This window comes from Dipteris shenzhenensis, chromosome 5 (assembly GCF_047967505.1).
Source record: "Dipteris shenzhenensis isolate YYH24624 ecotype China chromosome 5, Dip_SZ_1.0, whole genome shotgun sequence".
Classification (NCBI taxonomy): domain Eukaryota; kingdom Viridiplantae; phylum Streptophyta; class Polypodiopsida; order Gleicheniales; family Dipteridaceae; genus Dipteris; species Dipteris shenzhenensis.
In genome coordinates, this window is record NC_141600.1 from 35,126,876 (window position 1) to 35,153,411 (window position 26,536).

Below are 26,536 nucleotides of genomic sequence, written 5' to 3' on the forward strand. Positions count from 1 at the left end.
TGAGAGGATTTGCACCCCCCCTCAATGATAAGTTCAACAAGGTATGAAAGCTGAGATAAGACTCAGGAAGAGAATTCAGAGTGGTAGTAATCATCTCTGAATCAAAAATAATCTCATCTATGCTCTCTGAGATGCTGTAGCTTTGTGAGGTGGACTGACATGGAGTCACCCTCTTCCATATGTGTATTACTTAACTCTCTTTTCAAGAAAGATACCCTTGCATCATTCGGGGCTGCATACATGCTTTCTAAGATATCCCACGTTGCCTTCGAGGTCTTACACGACCAGATATGCGGAATGATAAATCTTTTCACTGAAAGAGAGATGCATGACAAAGCTAAGGCATCCCGTGAATCCCATCTCTTCTGCTCTGGAGTAGTGGCTATAGCTGCACCAACAACTTGTTCTACAGCTGCACCCTGTGCACGACCTCTTCCACCTCCTTGCTGAGGAGGGGTACTAGGTGCCATACCTGCGTCGGATCTCACCCCCATTCACATAATCCCATAAATTGCGAGAAATCAGAATATTGCGTACCATAAAACTCCAGAGGGAGTAGTTGGTACCATCCAACTTGTCTTCCTGTGAAAGACCACCGAACTGGAAGTCATTCTGATTTTGTTGGGCCATATCTGAGAAAGAGATTTAAGCAGGATACAAAACTGAATTCCCTTACTGGGAATGAAATGCACAACTCCCAAAAAACACAGCCAAGCACTGGCTGTAAATGCAACTCAGATTTCTGCACTTGCACTGTCAGAAATCTGTCCAAGCATCAAAACTCTCTAGAATCTGCCAAAAGTGCTGCAAAACACTTCAAGAAAGGCAGTATGAACTGAAAACTCCAAAATTGCTCTCCCAACACAAAAGCCCCAATTTGTGGCTTGAAATTGCAACCAGAAAGGAGCAAATGGTCTGAAAGTCCCAAATGTTGCACAAATTGCTCTCTATCTGCAAAAGCCCCAAATTTCACTGCGAAATCGCAGTGTAATTGCAAAAGCCCCAAATGTTAAGGTGAAATTGAGTTGAAATTGGGGCAAATCCAAGAAAAGCCCCAAATTTTGCAAAATGCCCAATTCAAATAATATGTTCAAATCTGCCCAAAAAACTGCTCTACCAAATAATGGCTTCCTGCAAAGAAATGTCTGCCAGACGACCAACTGCAAGAATGCCTGCAAGAATGAAACCTACTCAGAAGGCCAAATGCAACTGTACGGACATGAACGGTGGGTACAACACCTGTACGGATGGGCTGCACGCAAAAAAGTACGGAAGGTACTAAGGTTGTACGGATTAGTACGACGCCTGATGAACTAACGATGAAAATGACGCAGGACCAGTACGGTCGACGCAAGTGTACGGCTGGCAACAACGAACCGTACGAAATTGTACGGCGAACCGTGCAGTCTAGCGACGGGCTGTACGGCTTAAGATCTGCTGTACGGAATATGACGCAGGAGTGCCGTACGACATGTACCAACGGCCAGTCGATTGTACGATCTACGGACACCCATCGTACGGGCAGGTACGGGAAGGTAGCGAACAGGAGTCTGACGTGTAACAGACCTGTACAGACGCCTGCAACACGAGTTGTACGGAGCAACAGCTACCCAACAAGCTTCGAGAAATGGGCGTACGGCAGTACGGACGAACTGCCAACGGAAGGTACAAATGAGAAGCGATGGTACGTGCAGGTACAGATTGGTACGGACGCAGCACTTATGGCATATGCGAGCAGGTACGGGATGAAGAGCTGCAGCAGATAGAAGGTATGGCCAGCAAAGGGAGCGCTAGAGTCCGGGGGCTGAGAGCAGGTCCAAGAGCACGATCTGCTCTAATACCAAATGTGAGTTTGGGGAAAGAGAGAGAGAGCAAGAGAGAGTGAGCTTGAGAGATGAAAGCTTGAGAGCTTAGTTGCAATAGAAGAGTGTGAAAGTGTACAACTGAAAGAGTTAGAGATAAGGTTTTGTCCTAGTGACAAAACCTTAGTAGTCACTAACCATAGTTAGTGAACTAACTGCGGTTAGGGGGGAAAACCTCTTAAAGAGGGAAAAGTGCCCCTAACTAGCTTATTAAATTACATTGGTCACTGCTGAATTATATCTATAATTCTAACACCATGTGGGTAGCACACCTCAGAAGATACCTAGAAGGTGGGAGGGGCTTTGGAAGCCTGAATCTACACGGATCTGCCACGAAGGACCTGCAACAGTACGGAGCTTTGGAGCTGTGAGTACAAACCAGCGGCGTGGGATCTAAGGGCTGGAATAGCCTTGAACAGGAGGCGGAACCGCAGGCAGCAGATGAGCAGGCTGGAGGCGCCTCCGTGGCAGGCGGTCTGGCAGAGTATATCGGCAGGCTTGGGGCCTGCATCAGGCCTGACAGAAGGCGCAGATAAGGATAAAGCCAGCAGCCCAAAAGGGCCTGGCAGAGGCCCTTATATAGGGCTGGTTGGACCAGCCAACCAGGTCGGCCAGCAAGCAGACTGGTCGGCCAGGATGAGGCTGGCTGGTCGGTTTTTACAGCAGGCCTTTGGGCCTATAAAAGGAGGGCCTCCAGGCCCTCACAAATCATCACTTGGAGCAGCAGTTCAGGGAGGAGCAGGAGCAGCAGATCAGCCACCTGTGGGCCTCTATCCAGGAGAAGACAAGTGGGCTGTAGAGCTGCAGACCTAGCTCACGTGCTGCCCACCTAGGCTGGCTTCCGGACAGCAAGGTGGAAGGGATCGGGACGAAGAGTCTACATACGCTCGAGGTGGAGCATGCAGGCTTAGTGTTCTAGAGATATACGGCAGATAGTAGAAGTACCTTGTGGTAAGATCAAAGGACCACACTCTGGTGGGACTTTGGATCTCTCTCTTTTGTATATTGTCCATAGCTTTGGATGGAAATATATTCTTTTGGTGGTTTCTATATCTGGCTGGATCATTGTCTATTTACTGGTCTGCACATCTATGTGATGCACATAAGTTAAAGCAGTTTGTGATTGCACACCCAACACACACTGTGTGAGCTCCTGGGCTATTCTATCAGTCCTCCGTTGGTTGATTTCTAACATGGTATAAGAACCCAAGTAGAAGGCTCACAGGAGTGGGAGCCTGAAGGCAGGGACCTTGCTAGAGGACGACCCTGATTCAAAAGCTCTTGGGAATCGACTGGAGGATAGTGCCCTTGCAAGAAGGAGGATGACACAGGTTCAGTCAGGTGCATACAGAGTTCTGGTCTACACAAGGTTGAGTTTGTTCGACTGTGCTGTGTGGTTTAGCAACAAAGATGTCGATCTCAGAACCATCTTCAGCCCCTTCTCTCCCTTCCTCCTCCCCTAGATTTCTTTCTTTCCCCATCCCTAACTTTGGAGAGTCCGGGAAACTAGATGGGACAAATTACCCAAGCTGGAAGGTGAAGATCCGGAGTCATTTAGCGGCTCCGAAGCCGTGGAAATTGACAACAAGAGTGGAGGTGAAGCCGGAGGATATGGTGGACAACAAGGGGAGGATACTCATACCAGTAGATGGAGAGGAGCTCGAAGCTTGGGAAGATAGAGATGCCCACGTGATAGCATTGATCATAGGGACTACGGCGGACTCTGTACTTCCCAACATCAGATGGCCGAGACGTAAGTAGAGGCGTGGGCCATTCTGAAGTATCTGTACGAGACAGATAACACATCCCAGATCTTGCTTCTTCAGCATCAACTCTACAACCTGGATATGGATGAGGGAGATTCAGTACATGACTACTTGACGAAGGTCGAGGTGATAAGGGACCAACTACCATCGGTTGGTCAAAAGGTGGACTCGTGCCAGTTGGCCTTGATGGTACTGGGGAGGCTACCACAAAGTTTCAAAAGCTTCGTTACGACCGTGACAACAAGACAGAGGACTAAACCTCTGACTTTTGAGGAGTTGCTACAAGGAGAAGCTCTCCAACAATGACAAAGATGACAAGGCCTTGCTGGCGAAGGATTACGCTGGCAAAGGGAAGGGCATGCCTAACGGTGGCAAGTCCAAGAAGGATGACTCTGATGACGAGGACACTTCCAAGACGACGAAGAAGTGCTTCTATTGTGACACGCAAGGCCATTTTGCAAAGGATTGCAGAAAGAAGAAGGCGGATCAAAAAAACAAGGAGTTCGACTCAAATTCAGAGGGTGACACAAAAGCCAAAGCTAATGTGGTAATCGAAGAGCTATTCTTGGTGACATCTCCGTGTGTTACTAAGGTCAAATATGCCGACCTAGAAACCACAGTGATGATGTCTGACATTGAGATGTGGGTCGACGAGGAGTCAGAAACCTTTGTGAAGGTGAAGGACAACATGGAGTGCTTGGTATCTTCCAAGTGCGTGACTCTTGATACCGACATGAGGATGGATTCCATGGAGTGCCCTAGGGTTTCATGTTCAGATGGTTGCTGTACTTCCGAAGGGGACAGTACAGAATTACACAAGTTTTTGATATGTGCCTCGATGAGGTGGATGGTTTGCTTTCAGAGCAAGCACACAAGCAGTACGACAATCTGATATGTACTTGATGTTCTTAATTACACAAGTTTTTGATATGTGCCTCGATGAGATGCATGGTTTGCTTTCAAAGCAAGCACACAAGCAGTACGACGATATGGTATGTACTTGATGTTCTTAATTTGAGCCCTTTGTAGCATGCTGTGGAGAGAATCTTCTCTTCAACTGTCTCAGGTAATGCGAGATTGGAAGGAATGGGCATTCTTCGAAGGCAGAAGGGGAAGTGTGGGTGCTTCTTCAAATCTCAGACACAAAAGCAAGAAGAGTAACTACTTGAGAGCTCAGTGAGAGTTCATGGTCCAGGTTATCTGAAGATATTCATTTGTTGCGCACCTTGCCAAAGGAAGGAAGGGTTGAAACAACCCTTAGAGCATGGTGCCTCGAAGACTCCAAGTTGTTCACTGATTATAAGGGGAACAACTGAAAGATCCTGGCATCTGGATTGCTCAAGTTCGAAGGCGGGAACATAACTCAAAAGTGTGCCCGGAGGTGCTACCAGAGATGGACCTCCGTACCGGGATGATGTGCGTAAGTGGAAAGGAGCAGCAACCACTGGATAAAAAGCCAAGACAAGATTTCTACATCAAAATGTTCCCGAGGACTACGACAAGGGAGTTACTGGAGCACCGTCATCGACGTGTTGGCATCGGATGAAGATGTGTCGATGAGAGGGGGTGTTGGAATGGTCACCTCCCCATCTGTAAGCCCCCAAAAGAGGAGAGCGTGGGGGAGGTGGACCTAGGGCTAGGGCTGCCACATGGGCATCTAATTGGATGCCATGTGGGCAGCATCCCCAAAGAAGAAGTCATGGAGAGGGGGCTACAACTTGGGAAGCACCTCACAAGAAAGCAACAAGGAGATGAGCGGCTGCCACATAGGCAGCACATGGGCTGCCATGTGGGTAGCACACCTTAGAAGATACCTGGAAGGTTGGAGGGGCTTTGGAAGCCTGGATCTACACAGATCTGCCACGAACGGAACTGCAACAGTACGGAGCTTTGGAGCTGTGAGTACAGAGCAGCAGCATGGGATCTAAGGGCTGGAATAGCCTTGAACAGGAGGTGGAACTGCAGGCAGCAGATGAGCAGGCTGGAGGCGCCTGCGTGGCGGGCTGCTGGCAGAGTATATGGGCAGGCTCGGGGCCTGCATCAGGCCTGACAGAAGGTGCAGACAGGGACAAAGCCAGCAGCCCAAAAGGGCCTGGCAAAGGCCCTTATATAGGGCTGGTTGGACCAGCCAACCAGGTCCGCCAGCTAACAGACTGGTCAGCCAGTCTGGTCGGCCAGGATGAGGCTGTCTGGTCGGTTTTTACAGCAGGCCTTTAGGCCTATAAAAGGAGGGCCTCCAGGCCCTCACAAATCATCACTTTGAGCAGCAGTTCAGGGAGCAGGAGCAGCAGATCAGCCACCTGTGGGCCTCTATCCAGGAGAAGACAAGTGGGCTGTAGAGCTGTAGACCTAGTTAAGGTGCTGCCCACCTAGGCCGGCTTCCGGACAGCAAGGTGGAAGGGATCGAGACAAAGAGTCTACATACGCTCGAGGTGGAGCATGCGGGGTCAGTGTTCTAGAGATATACGGCAGATAGTAGAAGTACCTTGTGGTAAGATCAAAGGACCACGCTCTCGTAGGACTTTGGATCTCTCTTTTGTATCATGTCCATAGTTTTGGACGGTATATTCTTTTGGTGGTTTCTATAGCTGGCTGGATCATTGCCTATTACATCTATGTGATGCACATAAGTTAAAGAAGCTTGTGATTCCACACCCCAGACACACTGTGTGAGCTCCTGGGCTATTCTATCAGTCTTCCGCTGTGTGTACCCTCTGTTGGTTGATTTCTAACAAAACGTCACCATCTTCAATCTCACCAGCTTTAATACCATCATCTATGTTTAAAAACATAGGGTAGTTGCTCGCTATAGCCAACTCACCTTGCAGAGCGTAAGATTTTACCTTGGGATTACAAGACACTTCCAGAAAGAGAGCAACACAGACCTGAAAGAGAACTTAGATGTACAGCCAAAAATACAATATATATAAAGGTAGATACTGTTAGAAATAGAGACAGAGTTTGTCTGCTGTAGCCAACACTCCCGCAGCATAAGATTGTGTAAAGGTAGTCCAGAAATCAGGTAGTGATAACTCAAATCTCAATCCTTTATTGTTCATACAAGTGAATATAGATAGATGCCGACAGTTAATGAACCACAGTATTGTTCCAAAGATGGACAAAAGCTTGTACAAAGGTGTGCACCGTGTGCCACCATCTAGCAACTATGGTGCTACCTAGATGTGGACCCCTCGCACCACGCAAAACTGCTCTCCTACCTCCTCCTAGCACCGCCAAAACTCTCAGCATGCATGCCCCTATGGAGCTTCACTGGGCTGAGTAGATGCCCCTTCTACAGACTTCCTTGCTGCTCCTATGTGCAATCAGAGCTTCTGCCTGCAACCAGTGGTGACGTATTGTTGGTATCCCAATCCTTGACCTCCTTGCTGCTCCTATGTGTAGCCAATGATGAGGCAAAAGGCTAATCCTTGCTACTGGAACTGTAGCCAATGTGTGAGGCACTAAGTGAATTTCTGGACCTCCCAGCTGCTGGAACTGCAGCCAAACACTGAGGTACAAAAGACTGATAGACTGCCCCTCCAGGGGCCCTTTTATAGGTTTGGAATGCCCTAGGAATAGGCAGACCAGCAAACTGATGTGGGGCCAACCCAGTCAGTGGCAGATCTTCCCCTGCCGAAAAGCCTGCCACATGGCAGGTGCTGATTGATCCCGTCTGTGGGACCGACCCACTTCTGCAGACCCAGACAGCTGCACCCGACTGGCTGCCCCAGACTGCAGAATGCCAGTTCTTTGCTGCCACCACCTGCAGGGCCTATATACAGTGGCCCTAGCAGCCCCTATTCACTGCCCTGTGTACTACCCTTGCAGGGCCTGCTCCTGCCTGCACCTCAGCCCTCCTCAGCGGACCTATGCTGTCATATATGCTGGGTCACATAGCAGCCTGCATGCTCCCCATGTGACAGCCCTGCTACAGTTCCCAGATTTTCCCGCAGCAGCCACTTCCTCTCTGACAGCGTGGCATCTCTCTAACCCTTCTTTCGCTCCTGGTATACCTCCCGCATGTCCTCATTTGCGGGCTCACAGGTGCGGAGGTGACCCTTAAAATCCCAACAGACGCCACATACAAGGCATCTATATAGGCTTCAATAGCTGCTCAAAGGTAGAGCAGTCCTGTATCTTTATATAGCAGATAAACCCCCCCAAACCGACTGACCCAGTGCGTCAGGGCCAATTGGATGACCTAATTGCCGATTTAGTCTGACACAATGCCAACTCAGTCTGGCCCACTGCCCATTAGCAACCCTCTGTTGACTGACCTGAACAGGGCAACCGGGCTTCCTTCGAGGCCTGCACATTGCCATTTCTGCCCATACCAGGGCCTGCACTAGAAGCCGTACATCTCCACGGCCTCTGCCTGCCATTGATGCTGGCCAGGGTGGCCCTTGAGGCTGCCCAATCTAACAAGGGCATCAGTACACTGCCTGTGTGGAAGCCAACCTACAGCCCACATGGCAGTCCTAAACCAAACCCCTCTACCCATCCAAAATTGTGCGTCATCCTCCCCCATATGAGAGCTCACAAGTGGGGAGGCATGCACTTCTTTATGTTTGCAAATCCAAACCAGAGGGAAAAGTCTACATTGCATTTGCTGCCTTTCTCCTCAATAAGTTTATTCATCAGCAATCAAAAACATTAAGCCATGAGATCAACATACCAGAGGTGCAGCTAAACATGCACAGCTGTGTTAACTGAAAAGGAGTCTGCATATTCTCTGGCAATATTGGATAATTGGGGAAGCTGTAATCGTGAGCTTGATCCATTTACAATTTCTGATGAGCAACGTCTACCATCCCAACAAATCAAACGAGCAAGAGTAGTATTTTTTAAAGCTTGACGTTACCCTGCTTGCCACGTATGCACAACTCTCAAATCAATCAAGACCTCTCTAATCCAAGGCTCTTGTCACGAGGGCAAGATATCGCTCACATGCATGTTGGTCTGCATGTGGGCAGGACCCTTGGAAAGCAAGGAGCAAGGTCATGGGTTGCTTGGTGTGCTAGAACCCCTAGCAATTAATGCCTTGGCATAAAAATTGTGGTTGGGTCCAAAGAGGGGGCAAAAAGCCCTAAGGATCCAAGGTTGGGCATTGGAATGGACCCCACAGAGCGGGCAAGGGGCAAATGAAAACGTGGTCTGCCACGTGGCATGCCCATACAAACCAATTTGGCAAGGAAGACCTTGGAAGGCTCCAGGCAAGGAAAATAGGCGAAAACGTATGTAAGTGGTCCGAGAGGGAAAAAACATGTTGAAGGATCTTGACCGGAAGTTGAAGAGGAGGATAGCGGGGTGTATGGACATGTACGGAGGATGTACGGGCTGGGCAAATCCAGCGTACGGTTGTGTACGGGAAGAAGCTTGCAGATTTTGTACATCCCACATTATGGCTGTCTATGGACTGCTCATAGATGATGTACGGCCTGCTGGACAGGTTTGTGTGTACAGCTTGATCTTTGTCTGTATGGCCTAGTACAGCCCTGCAGTGTATGGGTGATTGTACGGAAGTCTAGTACTAGTGGTCCGTACGGTCTTTGTATGGAGGGCTAGTGGAATACACATGGGTTAAAACTGCAAGAGTGCGGGCTGTGAGCAGAGATTCCATAGCATGCTTTCTGGGTTGTGATTGTAATAAGCACATCAAGATTGATCGTTTACACATTGCCTGGTAGTGCTAGGATCCTGGTCATGTTAACTCTCTCTCTCTCCCTCTCTCTCTCCCTCTCTCTCTCTCTCTCTCTCTCTCCAAACATTACGTCCAATGTCCTCACCAGCCTCCAAAAGATATGCCTTGAATTGATTGAAAGAATCGATAGCTTGGAATCTACTAATGTGGCCCTCCTTGCGGAGAAGGCACATGTAGATAAAACACTAGCTGAAGTGAAAAAGCATGGAGGGAAATGCAGGAGGAATGGAGGAAAGAAAGGGGCAAAAAGGAGGAATGGGAGAAGGAAAAGGGTGAATGGATATGCGAGAAAAACAAGCTCCAGGACAGGGTACATGCTTTGGAGACTGAATTGCAGCAAATAAAGGACATGAAAGCACCCCCGGAAGGAAATTGCAAAGCAATGTCAGGAAGGACATTGCCACCATGCAAGAAACAATGCAAGGCACACATGCTGAGCTTAAACAACAAATCAGCAAAGGCGAAGCTAAGATGTTGGAATGGAAGGATGTGGTCAAATAGGGCACAACAGCCCCCAAAAAAGAATTTATCTCCGAAGCACTTGATGAGGAAAAAAGGAGGACCAGGAAAGCATTAAATGTCTTAGTGAGGGGGCTTCCGATAGGAGACACTCCAATGGGAGATGCCAAAATACTGTTCACCAAAATGGGAGTCAATCTCACTTGTGAGACAGCCTGGAGGGTGGGTAAACCTGAGGCACCCTCAAAACCACTAGTGCTGAAATTCCAGACAGCCATGGACAGGAAGATCCTCATGAGCACGAGGGCGACTTTGAAGGGAACCAGGATCTACCTAGATGATGACCTCACACTCCTACAACAGGAACATCGCAAGGAAGGTATGATAAAAGTAATGGCAGCAAGGGAAGCAGGGAAATGGGCTGTTTATAGGGATGGTAGGGTGATTATTCAAGAGAGAGGAGATAAGGAGGATAAAGAAGAGAAGGAAGAGAGAGAATTGTGATGGTGTCAAGCTCATAGGATGTGTGCACATACCGGATTGAAAATAGTAGTATGGAATTGTAATGGCACATTATGGTCTGACCCAAGGGGTTTCCTGGAGATATATAATGATAGAGATATGATTTTCTACACCGAAACACACGAGAGTCCAGAGCGAGGGCTGCCCACAGTGACTGGATACACATGGGAATCAGCTCATAGAAGAGAGTTGAGAAGAGATAGCAGAGTTCAAGGCTCGGAGTGGCTGTCCTTTTCAAATCACAATTGAGACCACTCATATCAATGGTTCGGAGAGAGGAGCATACGACACATGTGGATACGAGTTCAGCTCCCAGATGCTCGGCCTATCTTCATTGCAGTGTGCTACTTTCCTCCAAACACATCATCCTATGCACGCGAGATCACTACAGATGGACACAATCCATATGAGACATCCATGATGACATCACAAAGTTTTCCAGACAAGGAGACACTAACTTGCTGGGGGACTTCAATGCACGGACAGGAAATAGATAGGTGGGCCTACTTGACTTCTCAGATGATGACAGAGACCCACACATAGTCCCGGAACTAGATGCAACTGAGCTTGGGATAGTAAGGCATTCTGCAGATACCCCACAGGTGATAGGGTATGGACGACATCTGCTTGAACTCGGGGCAATCCACAACCTAATCATCTTTAATGGCCTTCACAGATGGCCATCTTCTAGGAGACTCACTTGCTTCCCACATGGTGGTGGATCTAGTACAGTGGACTATCTACTAGGCCCACTAGACTTTGTCTCACGGATACACGACTTCGCCATACCCCTCCCCCCACTCGAAGCTGATCACTCATACTTGACCTTCCATATCGCCACCACCACGCCAATCACAAGGAGAGCTCCCCCCACGCACTCAGATCCACTTTGACCATGCTCTCGACCCACTATACATGAGCCATCTAGCCAGGGAGCTCCCAGCTATACTTGGAGACGGCATAGACCTCACAAGCGCCTCCGACACCCTTTTCTCAGTGGTACAGGACACTGCTATAAAATCTTTTCCCACGACCCGATCCAAGCGGGCCAGAGATGGGAAGATGCCTCACAACCCTTGGTTCGACGACGAGTGCAGAGAGGCGAGAGCCCACCTCACACAAAAGCAGACTTTGAGTCCTTCGACGCCACCTGAAGCACAGAGGATCTATCGACGACTGACGCACCGTAAGAGACAGGCTTTCCTCACACATAGGATGGATGAGATTGTCAGATCGTTCCGAGGAGGAGACCCGACCACTGGATGGGGATTTCTATCAGAGGGGAAGCCACCTATCCCCATTTCTGACCCAGATGTGTGGCACACATATGCATGCTCCCTCTATGATGCCCAAATGCAGACACCACCGGATATGTCCTCCACGCCTAGGCCCACCACCTGTCATCTGTTCACCAAACAGAATGTACGGGCTGCACTTCGTCGTCTAGACAATCGGTAGAGCTGTCTGATGATGTGGCCAAGCCCTGTGTCGTGTGATCTACCGATAGCAATGTGAAAGACATTTGAGTGGTTACAGGTGACCATGGGATCTAGGATGATTCGGAGCAAGCCCTCTGTCCCGCATGAGATAGTACAGGCAGAGTTCGCCATGACACCACTACAGATTGATGTCATCTTTCAAACAGTGACTTTTATCCATAGAGTCTGGGACTTACCCCATTGGAGACTACTGAGGCTGGCTCTGGAGTCATCCAAACGACTAGTTGAGCGTGGGGCAAACACATGGTATGCACGTATATCCACATGGTTTGCCAGACACGGGATTCAGATGGACACCTTTCAATATAGTTTGGATGCACCCCCTGAGTCGATCCCGCGAGACGAGATTAACCGTATCATACAGTGCCTAAGTGCCATCTGTTGGATCAGAATTAAATGCTCACTGTTAAGCTTGGTGAAAGCAATGCATGACAAGGTGTAAGCATGGGGCATTGATGCCTACCCAAGTGTGAAGCTTTGACAATGGATGCCTAGCGGGCTGTGTAATGCCCTTGATGCCAAAGAGTGGTCGGTTGCTCACTCAGACTTTGTGCCTTGTTGTGCGCTGTGTTTGGGGAAGCTTAGTTGGCAGTGTGGTCACAATGGATGCTTGCAGTTCAAGATCATGTTCCCATGGTTGCAGGCAGACTAGCTATGCACCAATTACTTGGGTATTTCAGTGAATCAGTTGACACCTGTGGTAGTCTGTAGAGTTTTGTGACCCCATTTGGGCTGGCTAGCAACAACTCCAAGTTTATGCAGGTGTTTGCAATGAGATGGATGCCTATTGCCATTGGGGTATGAGAGCAGGGCCCAGCAAGGTTAATGCTTGGGACTCTGATGCCTACTGAGAGTGGGAAATGCACTGAATGCAAATGAGTTTGGACTCACTGTGTATCTATGTGCAGGTCTCTCCATTTAGTAAAGAAATACCGAAAGGGGCGCCAAGGTTTGGGGCCAATCTGTGTCTTTACTTTGGTGTAGGGGCACTCTAGCTCCCAATCTGCCAGTTGTATGTTGCTGAATTGTTGATGTAACATGGGATAATCTTCTATCAGAATCCAGCCCCCATGAAGAATTATGTATGCAAGCTCGCCCTTATTCACAAGGCTACTCACCCCATGATGCCATGCAATCTCATCCATCTAAAACTATTATATTTAAACTCTCAGCAAGCATAGTGACTCTACATCTCCCCTAGTACAAAACCTGCCATTGATCCACGACTTACAGCATCTGAAACAACCAATTTCTCAGGATGATGAAACAACCAATTTCTCAGGATGATGAATTCTTATCTGAGACAGCTCAAGTATGACAACATATGAACTAAGAGGAAAGGAAAAGGGGGTTATACCACATAAGGGAGCTTCTTTAATGCACCTCCTTTCACTTATATATATAAGTTGGGCATCCGGAATTTAGGAGGCCAAATGTATACAGACATCAGAACCTTATTTAAGGACAATTTAGACATTAGAGAACTTTAAACGACCTCAAGAATGTACAAAGGAGTTGTCTCTATAGGGGCTTGAACACAAGTGATAAGAGCATTCCTTAAAGATTGACCACCCAAGGATTTCATGAGGTTCTCTAAGTAAAGCACAGCAAGCAGTCCAATTTGAGATCAGGTGGCCTTATCATGATGCTTGCATCCCAGTTTGTTTTGTCTTCAGTAGATATCACTTGCACCATTTGTTGTTGGCCCACATATGACTCCGACCAGAATCAATGATTGTCAAAGCAGGCATTTCCGGTGCTTGGGGCTTGGGCTTGGGCTTGTGCAGGGGAGCAGCATCCTGTACCATGTGATTAAAACTTATACGAACTCTTGTGGATCGATTATTTTCTGCTTTTGCAAACCAGCTTTGTGGAGATCTTACTTGACTTTAGTCAGGCCCATGGGCAAACGAGCAGTACCTAGTGCCTGCAAAGGAATTGTGGCACACCCTAGGATACAATCACCATTGAACTTACAATCACATAGTACACAAACAGTGTCACGTCCTCCAAAATCTAGGAGAGGGGGAGGGATTTGAGTAGCAATAGATGCTATATGTATGGGGCAAATAACCGCCCAGCAAAAAGCATGATGGTAAATACATAATCTTGACGGTAAAGGAAGACAAAGAACAACAAATCCTTCATACATTTATGCATAATTAGGTATGATGGAAAACAGCCCTTTTTGGACATGCTCATTACACAAATGATTGCCAAGTCCAAGAATTTTAAACATTCTCTTTAAACACACTTACTCCTAAGAGCGAATCTGAATCAAGGTTACAATCTTGATTGGGCCGTTATACTGTCATCAAGCACTTACGCTTGTCGATCACTTTCACCTCATCAACTGTAACTCTCATATTGAATACATGATCCTTTGAAAACAAACTCAGCAAAAATCAGGATGCTTACCTTTCTGAGGACATGTTCGGTTCCCACACAAAGAATCTGCCGCTGAATCTCCCGATCCTCAACCAGGATTTTTTCTGTAGTCTATGAGGAGTTTATCAATAAACATTATGAATAGAACATTACTTACTCTCATTACTATTTACAGACAGTTTTTACCATTTCTCACATATAGTTAGAGAAAAGGTACAAACAGCAGAGAGGGTGAAAATACAGACAGAAGAAAATTACTAAAGCTCATCACTCAAATGCACAACAGGCTGAAAGAAAGGCAACAAAAAATAGCATCAAGTAGCTTGTTGCAATCCCTGTATCCATTCAAAAAAAGGCTTTCCCGAAACTCAAAGTTCCACGAATAACTATTAACAATGATCAAATTGACCCTAAGGCACTAGTACAATACCGTAATAATTTCCCAAATGTTGAGTCTTTAAAAAGCACCAAATAACTCATAGAGTAATATACTGACATCATCAATGTTCTAAAAAACATCATCACAAACCACAGTTTTGAGTAACAGGCTATAGCTGAACACTGAGATCAAATTCTTGCATGTAGCCTAGCTATCTTTAGCAGCTAGTCGTAACTTTAGGCTTCATGCACAAAGTAGCTTAACTTTCCATAAGGGAACCTCTACTTTTCCAATAAAACCTGGTTTTAGCTATAAAGCCTCTACTTTTCCTTCCAAAATAGCTTACTTTATCTGCATACTATCCATGGGATCTAAACCTTACCCATGCTAGCTCCATTCCCAATCCTAGGTTATTCCAAACCCTGAGTTAGACTGCCTGTCACTTATTGCATATCCTTATTTTCTCAAGTTACAAGTTCTTTAAATTAGGATGTTTGCCAAAAGAATGCATATGTTTTCCTTCTCTTCAGTCAGGTAATAGTTGACTAGGGTCTAGCATTTGAGGGTGGACCATTATCGAAGGGGTCAGAAGCATTAGTGTCCCAACTATTAAAGAAAATGTTTGTGAAAGCCTTAAGTGTGGCCCTGTAAACATGAAAGAGTCGAAGAGATACAAGACACATTGCAACCTGTGAGGTGGCACAAGACACATTGCAACCTGGCAGCCCGTGAGGTGGCACAAGACACATTGCAACCTGTGCTAGGACATGTCGCAGGGCCATGATCCATCCATGACCCATGGCACCACTTGTCAAAGCATGGATTCAGGCTCCATGCAGCCCACCACTTTCCAAGAAATCCATCATCACCTTCTCTCTGAGGCCTTTCCAACCCCTCTATCCCAATCTAAGCCAGATTCCCACACTTGAAGCAAACAGTCCTCCAGTATCTATTAAAGGAGCCCCACCCCCCCTTCATTGTACACACTCTCTCCCCCTCTTGCTGATGCATTCTATCCTCTGCAGCAGCTTCTCAAACGCACAGCCTTCTGCAGCAACTCCTCCACAGCCACAGCAGCTCTTCTACAGAAGCAAATGCCTCCTGCAGCAGTTCGTCCACAATAGCGGCCTCCTGCAGCAATTCTTTATGCTCCTGCAGCAGTCCCCTTCCTGCAGAAGCCCTCGTACTGAAGCAGCTCCTCCTGCAAGCTCCTTTTCTACACTCCTACAACAGCACTTCTCTCTATGCAATTCTGCTCCCCCTTGGTGGTGCCTTAATGCAATGCCACTCCCTCCCAACAGCTATACCCAATCTTCAAGGCAATCTTAGCAAATTTACATTGTTTTCTGCATAGATGCATGGTTGAACTAGTGACAAATATACTTTCTTTCCATCCCTTTTTTTGATTCCTTGAAAATCCAAATGGTGTGAGGGATGTTCAAAGGAAAGGCATTAGCATGGTGGAGGGGGTTAAAAGAAAAGCCAATGAGTTGGGTTTAATTCACAAAAATGTTAAAAGAGAAGTTTCTTCAACCTGAGGATGAGTTCGATCTCCTCACAGAGATCACACACTTGAACATGGACAAAATACCATTCGATACCTATCTGCAGGAATTTAGGAACCTACAATCAAAAGCCTCGTACATGGATCCTACCACCTTGTGTGGGTTTTTTATCAATGGATTAGGGAAGGTGCATAAACTCTAGGTGAAGAACAACCGCAGTAAGAACTCGAGGACGCAATCAAATATGCTAAGATCTATGACGATACTATGGCAAAGGGGAGTTCTTCTAAAAAACCACATGCTACCACGAATTCCAGGTCAAACTTTTAGGAGGAAGAGACAAATCAGACACAAGCCACAAGTCCCTCAAAGCCTCTAGTTGAAGTGACCGTAAAGCACGTAAAGAAGGCTAAACAAACCCTTTAGTATGTAAAGGAACGCTGCTGCTTCAATTGCGGATAAAAGGGGCATGGGCATATGCGAGGGCAGTGTCCGAAATTGAACGGTAAGCCAAGACGGCAACGCTGGCCGCAGTCAAAGGTAACAATATATCTTCTGTTCATACCACAACTTTAGGTCGAATTCCTTGCAAGAATGGTTGTAACTTTAGTATGAATGTATGCAAACCCAATGATCTCATATGTATGCATGAGACGCTCATCGGTAGGACAGGGCACAATTTGGTTGACTCTAGGAGTTTCATAAGTTCTTGAATACTAAACTAGTGCAAAAAGTTGGAGGTTCCAACTTAGCCGAGTGACCACATCTACAAGGTAGATATACAAGTGAAAAAGCAAATACAGGATCATCGTGCCATGCAAATTCTCCTCACTGTCCAGATTTACTTCAAAGATCTATATTTAATGCTTATGACTTAAGATAGAGTTGATATAATTCTATGGAAAGAATGATTGAACAAGCTAAACGTCCAAACTAAGTGGTCGAGTCAGAAGTTAACTTTTGTCAAAGGAGAGTACCCTATGTATTGCAGGGTGATTTTGATGTCCCACTCTGCACTCTCGTAAACTCTTTAGAAGTAAAATATGATGACAAATTCCGAGTGTGACGTGTGTCAATGTGATTTATGTCCTTTTGTAGCTGAGGTTAATAATGTATGTGAATCTTTAAGTTAGATGCATGGGAAGCACGCGCACTTGCCAATGTTAAAATAGAAATTGCTACCTTCAACTAGGTGAAATTGGTCGATAACAGATGATTGAGCTTCCCCTCCCCCGCCGTACCTCTACCTCCCCCTAGCCCCTCCTTGCCTCGCCCTCTCCCGCCCCTACCCCTCCGCCCTCACCTCCCCTCACCCGCTGCTGCCACCGCGCCCTCCCTCGCCTCACCCGCCCCTCCTCCGCTTCACCCCTGCCTCCGCTCTCACCCCCCCCCTCGCACCTCCGTCTCTCCCCCCCCCCTCACCGCAGCCCCCCCCGCCTCACCCCTCACTCCCCGCCTCACCCCCGCCCGCTCCTCCCCCCCTCGCCACGCTCCACCCCCGCCCCGCTACCCCCTCCGCTCACCCCCGCCCCGCTACCCCCTCCGCTCCACCCCGCTACCCCTTCGCTCCACCCCGCCCTCCACCGTTCCGCTCACCCCCGCCTCCCATTCCGCCCCCTCACCCCTCGCCTCCCGCCCCGCCCCCTCCCGCCTCTCCGCCCTCCCGTTCCATCCCCGCCTTTCCCTCCCGCCTTCACCCCCGCCCCCCCGCCCATTCGCTCCACCCCACCCCCTCCATCCCTCCATTCCCCCCGCCCCCCGTCCGCCCCTCGCCCCCGCTCCGCCTCTCCCTCGCCCCTGCTTCCGCTCCCGCCTCCCCACCTCACCCGTTCCCCGCCTCCACGCCTCCACCTCGCGCCACCTCCGTTCCCGCCACACCCAGGCTCCACCCTCCCGCTTCTAACCCCCCCCCCTTTTTTGGGTGGCAGCCTCTTCCTCATCAGAAGCCTCGCAGTTTGTCTTGGCGGTATGGCGGCTCCCTGCCCGGAACCGGAGGCCCAGACGGTCCCTCCCTCTCCAGATGCCTACCGCGTCATCCTAACAAAGCAGCAATCATCTCGGGTTCAAGAGGTTGCCAATGACTTTGCCCTTACCTCTGGCTATGGCAGAGTCATTGGACATTCCCCCTCCAGATCAGCCATCAGGGACTGGCTCCAGTCCACTCTCATGCTAGAGGACGGCCATATTGAGGAGGTGGCCCTTATGGGAAGGGGCATCTTCTGGCTTAAACTCTCCAGTGCGAAAGCTGCGAGCAACCTGATTGCTGGCTCCCCCACGTCAGTGGATGGAAAGATTATCATGATAGTCCCGTGGTACCGTGGATTCAGCGCAGCAGATTTTGATGCTCGGTTCCGTATACCTCGCCATCCAGTGACGCTAGTTTTTCCTGGTCTTGCTGCTGAGCTGCGGCCGATTGTTAGGGATCTGGGCTCCCACTTCGGCTGGGTTATGCACGATACTTTCGCCGATGCGGTGACTACGGCAGGAGCCCCCCGATTCCGTGTGGCTGTGGCGGATCCTGCGACTCTCCCGGCAGTGATCAAGATCGTGACAGGTGCCGGCAGCATCACCCAGAGCATGGTAGTCACCGGACAGCCAAGACAGTGTCTGAGGTGTCACGGCTTTGGGCACCTGGCGGCTGTTTGCCCACGCTTCGCCAGCTCTTCTCGGCCTCCCCCGCCTCCCCCCTCTCCGCCCCCTCCCCCCCCCTCCGGGCAGCCACGCCAGGAGGAGCAGAGGCAGCCGAAGCCCGGACCAGAGATAGCTGGCGGCTGGACTGAGGTTAGAAGGAAAAGAGGAAAGAACAAGAAGATTTCTGATAAAGGCAAGGAGGCAGAGGTTACCCAGCCTGTAGCTGCACCTCAGAGACCCGACAGGTAGCCGCCCCAGGGACATGGGAGAGCATCTTCTTCGACGGTAGCCCGCCCTCCACAGCCTCAGGTCCCCCTCTCTTCCTCTCCCCAGCCTCTTCCCATTCAGCCCCAGCCCATCCCCCAACTGCACCCCATGTCTCCCGACCCGCAGCTTCAGCCCCCTCGTCCTTCTCAGTCTTCTCCCCCTCCTTCTCAGCCCCAGCTCCAGATGCAGCCTCATCCCTCCCCCCCCGCCTCTTTCAGCTCTCCCGCAGAGCTAGCTGCTCCGACGGTTCCTCAGCCGAGGACAGCCCCCGCTCTCCCTCCTTCTTCTCCTCCGCTAGCCGCCCCTGAGGAGTCTGAGCTGCCTATTCCCCAGCCTCCTCCCCCTCCCCCTCCGCTGGCAGGACACCCTGAGTCTACACCACCACCGGAGCAGGCTTCTCCGTCCGCTAGCCCCTCAGTGGCAGACTCTGACGGGCCTCAGCTTCAGGAGAGAGAGCTCCCCCGCGACTTTTACAGATCTGGCCCCTGGGACTACTTGAATGTGGCTGACCTCGGGACCTTCCCTGCTTGCCTTGACATCAGTATCTTCCTGCTCCGCAAAGGGGCGGATGGGAAGATAGCCGCCTTGGCCCCTAGGGATGGCCCTAGCTTTGCTTTCACGTTCCTTAGCGACGGCACCGAGACCTGGACAGACGACTCGGTCTGGGAGGCTCTCAGGGAGCAGACGCATGCTCAGATTTGCTCTTGGATAGGCCCGTCCAGTGGGCAGCTTCTCGAGACTCAGTGGTCCGAGGGTGACGTGCGCCTGCAGTGGCGCTGCGCCGCCAAACGATTCAAACTGATTGTGATCCTCAGGCCCCCCCTGTCTCGGCCCCTCCCCCAAGATGTCAGAGCCTGGACTCCTCAGAAACTCCGTGCCTTCTACAGGATGTCCACCTCAGAGATCTCGAGCTGGCTCGAGAAAGCTTTCGTTCATGGTACCAAAGGCCTCTCGCCTTTGCTAAAGGTGTTGAAGGACGGGCAGGACGACCCCGCCTCCCCCTCCAAACCTTCCCATAAGCGCCAGTGCCTCCACTCTGAAATGTCAGCTTCTTCTTCGACCTCGACCGCGAGCAGACAGTTGTTCGCTGCCTCCCAGTCCTCACCATGAGCCTACACCTCGTATCCTGGAATGTGAATGGGTTTCACTCTTCTGGCACCCGTGGTCCTAGGAAGCTCATTTTGAGACAGGAACTTCAGCCAGCAGTGATTGGTCGTTTGGATGTACTTCTGCTCCAGGAGCACAAGCTTTCGGCGGCTCACTCCTGTAGATGCGGGAAGATTCTCCCTGGTCGCTCTCACACTTATTGGGAGCCCTCGACCGACGCACTGGGGAGGAGTGGTGGTGTTTGTACTTCCGTGGGAGAGCAGCTAGCCCAGGGAGTTTTCGGTCATGGCACGCTGATTCCAGGTTGTGCCCTTTGGGTAGGCCTGGAATTGGAGGGCTCCAGAGTTGGAATCCTCAACATTTATGCTCCCACAGATCTCCGTTGTAGAGCCACCTTCTGGAGGACACTTACAGGGATTCTCCCAGACACATGGATTCCTGGATTGTTGGAGGTGACTTCAACAATTTGGAGACCTTGGAGGACCAGCAGGGCAGAGGACCGGAGTTTACAGGTATGTCTCAGGCAGAGCAGTCCGCTTGGGACTCTTTTATCTTTGCGACAGGAGGAAGGGACTGTTGGCGAGACCCGTCCTTCCGGCGTTGGCACGGGAGCTTGGACTTCTCGTGGGGCTTCCGAAGGGAAGGAGGCAGACTCCTGGAGAGGCTGGATGGATTTTATGTTAGTGATTGGGCCATCAGCAGAGGCGGTCAGGCCGGTATAGTTCCAGGGACGACACTCTCCGACCATGCGCCTGTGCTCTTATAATTAGATTCGGCAGCTCAGGCCCTTCCCCCCTGCTCATGCTGGATTCCCGACTCCATTTTCTCGAGGGAGGACGTGCGCAGCAGTATTTGCAGTCTTTGGGATAGAGACTGGGGCGAGTGCGCGGATCTGGTTGATTCGGTGGCGCAGGCTTTGCAGGAGTCCAACCAGATCTGTCAGCTCGCAGCCCTACAGGTTCGACAGGAGTGGTGGGGTAGAGAGAGAGCTCTTCGGAGGGACCTCGCCTCCATTCAGCGGCTCCAGCAGGCATCCCCGGGCTCGGAGGAGCTTCGGATCCAGGCCCTTCGAGCCAGAGCCCTTCTTGAGGAGACACTCCAGCGTCGCTCAGAGTTTTCCTATCACGCCTCTTTCTCCTTCTGGGCTCGGAAGGGTGACCGGATGTGCAGGGAGTTCTTCAGGACACATGGCCAGAGAGCTGCAGGTGATCAGCTTCGGAGTCTCAGGATAGCGGAGGAACACATCGTTACGGATCCGGGAGAGGTCTTGGGATTGGCCACCGACTTCTACAGGACCCTTTTCCAGCAGGAGCCGCTTGCTCCTCGTACTCGTCGTGCCCGTGAGGAGGTGTGGAGACACACTCCTTCCTTGGTCCAGCCTAGCATGCAGGCGACGTTGTTGGCTCCGTTTACCACAAATGAGATGTTGGAGGCCTTGATGGCCATCGATGGACAGAAGTGCCCAGGTGAGGATGGGCTATCACGGGCATTCTTCACCTCCTTCTGGGACCAGATCCATCAGCCCCTCCTAGCAGCTCTTCAGAGGATTTTCAGCAGCGGTTATATGCCAGAGAGCCTCTCCTCAGGACTGATTTGCCTCATCCCGAAGGGAGGAGATAGACAGGAGATCCGTCAGTGGCGCCCGATCACTCTCCTTACCACTGCCTACAAAATCCTCGCCAAGATGATCTGCGCCAGAGTTCGGCCTCTACTTCCAGACCTCATTCATGACACTCAGACAGGCTTTGTCCAGGATCGCAGTATCCTGGATAATGTCTTCACCTTTTCAGAGGCGGCGGAGTGGGCTTAGCACAGCGGATCACACCTTGCCATCCTACTTCTCGACTTTGAGAAGGCCTACGATCGAGTGGACTGGTCCTTTCTGGAGGGGACTCTAGAGCGGCTAGGTTTCCCAGCAGGTTGGATTCAGGGTATTTCAGCTTTGTACAGGACAGCTTCTAGCAGAGTCATCATTGGAGGCAGGATGGGTGAGCGTTTTAGCTTGGAGAGATCAGTGCGTCAGGGCTGCCCCCTTGCTCCTTTACTGTTTCTCTTCTTCGCCGAGGCTATGACTTACTACCTTCGAGCGAGGTCTACAGGGATCAGGGGTGTTCGCCTTCCCCTCCGAGAGGACACGGAGCTCTTGGACTCGGAGTACGCGGATGACACAGCCCTGTATGTCCAAGACGATGAGTTGATGCTGGAGAGGGTGCGGATGGCCCTGGAGGTCTTCTGTTCGGCTGCTGGTGCGAAAATCAACTGGAACATTTCTCACAGACCCCAGGGCGCGTTCTCAGTGGGGGAGGTTTTTGGGTTTCAGGTGGATCCCGCGGGGACAGACAACTAGATACATGGGTTTCCAGGTCGGCCTGGACATCACGCCAGCTCAGCAATTTCTCCCGGTGCTAGATTCCATCCGACGGAAGCTGGCTTTCTGGAGCACTGCTAAGCTTTCCCTTGCAGGTTGTGCCTTGGTAGTCAACCAAGTCCTCCTTGCCACTGCTTGGTATGTGGCTTCCTGTTGGTGTTTCTCGAGATCCAGTGTGGCACAGCTTAGGAGGCTGGTTCGCAACTTCCTTTGGTCCGAGGAGGATGGCCTCAAAGATACCAGAGCCAGGGTTGCTTGGCAGACAGTTATTCTTCCGCAAGCTGAGGGAGGCCTGAAAGTCATCGATCCAGAGCTGCAGAGTCAGGCCTTGTTAGGCAAGTTAGTCATCCGCGGTTTGACCCCGGGGGGGCAGACGTGGAAGATGCTACTTCAGCAGGGGGTCGGTTCTTGTGTCCCGCGCCGAGGTGGAGAGTGGCTCCTGTCCCTCAGGTGGATCTTCACTTCCGCCCCTCTCACTCAGCCCCGTTCCCCACTCGTTCGTAGCCTCCTCATGGTTTGGAGGCGGCTCCGCCTCAATCTCATTCAGTCCCCTCCCCGCTGTCAGGAGGAGATCGATCGCCAGCCGCTTATCTGGAATGATCAGGTCAAAGATGCCGAGGGCCTTCAGTTGGGGGAGAGATCACATATCAGGTGGGATGGTTGGATGAGGGGGCCAGCCCGGCCCTTCGAGTTTGGAGGGACACGTACAGACATTTGGAGACGGCTGATCTCGCAGACGCAGATGGAGGTGCACGTGGAGCCCAGGCGAGACGCACGGAGATCGACGGCACGATCCCAGCTGATTGGTTGGTTCCACCTGAGCCTCAGATCCTCATGCCTGGTGACGACCGTTGGCTGGGACAGTTCACCCCCCGTGGCATCCCACTGGTGGTCGCAGGACGTATGGACGACTCCTCTATTTCCTTCTTCGCGGTTATGGGGGATGGACGACTCAGGAGAGAGGATGCACTCATCGACCCCCTACTCCCATGGCAGAGGGTTCGGATCGTAGGCCTTTTGGGGAAGGTCTGGCATACCGATCCTAGCATTGAGCAGGATCAGATGCAGCTTTGGCGACTCTGGCTCTGGGAGGGGCCGGCCTTGTCAGAGCTTGATTGGGACCCAGGAGAGTGGAGTTGGCCAGAGATTGTGACAGGACAGGGGCCGACCTCCTTCTTTGCCTACAGCACGACTTTGGGCAGGCGAGTTCTTGGGAGGATGCAGAGCCGCCCCCCCACCCAGCGGCCCAGCTGGTATGCACAGGGTATTTCCAGATTCTTTTTGCAGGCCTTCTGGAAGGCCTTGTGGGAGAGCTGGCGGCCGCGGAAGATCTCCTACTTCCTGTGGCTTCTCGCCCACAAAGGTCTTCCGGTGGGGAGCTGGCTGAGACAAATAGGCCAGAACGGACGCTGTCAGATCTGCCATGAGGTTGAGGAGTCACCAAAACACTGCCTGTGGAGCTGCACTCGCGCCCAGAAAGTGTGGAGATGGACTTTCTGGATTCTCACTCGCGCAGCACCAGAGCTAGGCTTGATCACGGTGCAACACCGCACCTGGTCTACATCACTTATTCGAGGCATGCCAGCAGGACCCCACTTTCCTTATCACACAGGGTACATGGGGGCCGCTCGAGGGTATCCCGCAGCACCTAGCAGAGGCGGATACAGGAGTTCAAGAGAGGCAGCCAATCTGGGAGATTATTAGCAGCATAGCAGGGTGGCACATTTGGACCTCGCGTTGCGCGCAGATCCTCGGTGGCACCTCCTTATCGACTGCCCAGATCATGACTGATATTTGGTGCGAGATTATTCATACCCTCAGAGGCCAGTGGGACCAGATTCAGGGAAATTCCCGGTCTGGTCAAGAGAAGCGGAGACACTTCCTCCGGGCTTGGAACACTCAGGGCCTCTTCTTCGAGCAGACTTCGCAGGGCCTTCGGTGGCGCTACTCACCACCCCGATGGCTGTTCATTCACACTCGCCTTATCCCGCCGTGAGAGAGTGATTTATTTTGTTACCTTTTAGGGCTGTGTCCGATTTGTGAACGCAGCCCGTCAGCTACAAGCTGACCTTTTGTATCTTGTTCTCGAAGTAATATAATTAGCACTGTTTTTCGGCAAAAAAAAGAAATAGAAATTGCTGATGTATTTCCTAAGTTACCGCTTGGTTTACCACCCGTTAGAACCGAATAGAGTTAGTTCCAGGAGCTAAGCCTATAAGCATGGTACCTTACAGGAAGAATCAAATGCAAGAAGATGAGATATATCAATAGTTGTCAGAATATCTACAATTGAGGCAGATTACGAAAAGTATATTTCCTTGGGGTGCTCAGGTGCTATTGAAGCACCAAAAGGATGGAAGTTGGGGAATTTGCATAAATTGCAGGGAGATGCCTATTTTACAAAGATTGACCTTCGTACTAGATACGGATAGCTGAGGAAGACATTTATAAGACGGGATTCTGGACTAGGTATGGCCATTATGAGTTTTTAATACTCCCTTTTAAACTCACGAATGCTCCTATAACCTTCCAGCAGAACGATATCTTTCATGAATATCTAGGGGCATTTGTAGTGGGATATTCTTAAATGATATTATGATACACAGCCATTCTCTCGACAAGCATGTCAAGCATCTCCACATTGTGTTAGCAACACCAAGGCGTGAGAAGCTGTATGCGAAGGAGTCTAAGATCGAGTCTTTGTAAAGAACTCTTATAAACCTTGGACATAAAATTTCTCGGAGAGGGCATGAGCATTGATTATGAGAGGATCCAGCTTGTTCCTCAAATAGTAGGCAGCGTCAAGCATTCCCAGGCTTCATCGTCTTCCTTAGGTGGTCAATGAGGTATTATTCAAAGCTAACAGTTCCTTTGACAAACCTCCTTAAGAGACGTGGACTTCAATCCAACAGTCCTATCTCCTGGAATGATAAACTTGAAGAGGCTTTCCTAACTCTCAAGTTTGAGTTGAAGGAAGCGCATGTATTGGCCTTACCAGATCCTAGCCAACCATTCATAATCGAGGCTGCTAGTGATTTCTTGGTAGGATCAGCTTTATTCCAACAGGACCGACCTAAAGGTTTTCGATGTAAAAAGCTAGATGATATCAGGTTCGGTGGCCGACTCAAGAGAAGGAATTATATGCGGTTATTTATCCATTAAAAGTTTGGAGACATTATCTATTTGGAGCCAAGTTTGTTGTATTGATAGGGAGTCTATCAAATACATATGTTATGAGCCGGAGTTGAGGCAAGGCAAGATTTTGATAATGGAAATCAAGATCCGGAAGGGTAGTTTGAATAAGATTGCCGATGCTTTGAGTCACGTTGGTGAGGTAAACTCTTTTAAGCTTTAGGACTTGACCTTTATGATTCCCTGAGAGGGTTGTGTAGGACCAATAGTCATTTCGATTGGTATTGGCAGCAAGTCTAGATAGGGAACTCCATACAAATAGACCAAGTCTCATGGGTCATACCAATTGTTCAGATGGTGGGCGGCTCGTGGGCGGTCAGTTCTATATTCAAAATGACTAGCTATTTGGAAATGGAAAGGTTTGTCTTCCTAATGTCGCAGAGGTTAGGAGGAGGATCCTTTATCAATGACACGATGCTCAACTATAGGTCATCCAAGAATTCAACGAAGTAAATAAGGTTGAGTGCCTTAGGGCTAGAGAATTCTCGCATCCTCTAAACATCCTTGGAAATAAATGGAAAAGTATTTCCATGGACTTCATCGTGGGACTACCACAAATCCAAGGGAACCATCATGTTGTTTGGGATACGGTGGATAGATTGACAAACATGGCTAGATTATTATCAACAACAACAACTGCGAGGGCTTTTCAACTAGCTCATCAGTTCATAAAAACTTCTATCAGGAAGGGTTTATGAAGTTAGGAACCACAGTACAAGTTCCGCTAATCATCTGAGTGTAATGAATAAATAGAAAGGGTTAACCAAGTCTTGGAAGATATACTTCCAGCATACGTCTCCAAGCAGCCCTCTGATTCAGAGAAGTACATCCCAATGGTGGGATTTGCCTAAAATAGAGCTAAGCATTTTCAGCCCGGTTATGTTTATGTA

At 49.9% G+C, this 26,536-nt stretch overlaps 1 protein-coding gene across 1 annotated transcript in view; it reads right to left on the reverse strand.

Moving 5' to 3' along the window:
* Nucleotides 1-26,536, reverse strand: part of LOC147901943 (Haloacid dehalogenase-like hydrolase (HAD) superfamily protein) — a 60,526-nt gene that overhangs the window by 12,123 nt on the left and 21,867 nt on the right. The window contains exon 6 of the mRNA XM_087374561.1: nucleotides 14,228-14,301. Within this exon, the coding sequence (XP_087230687.1) occupies nucleotides 14,228-14,301 (74 nt within the window). The remainder of the gene's footprint in view (nucleotides 1-14,227; nucleotides 14,302-26,536) is intronic.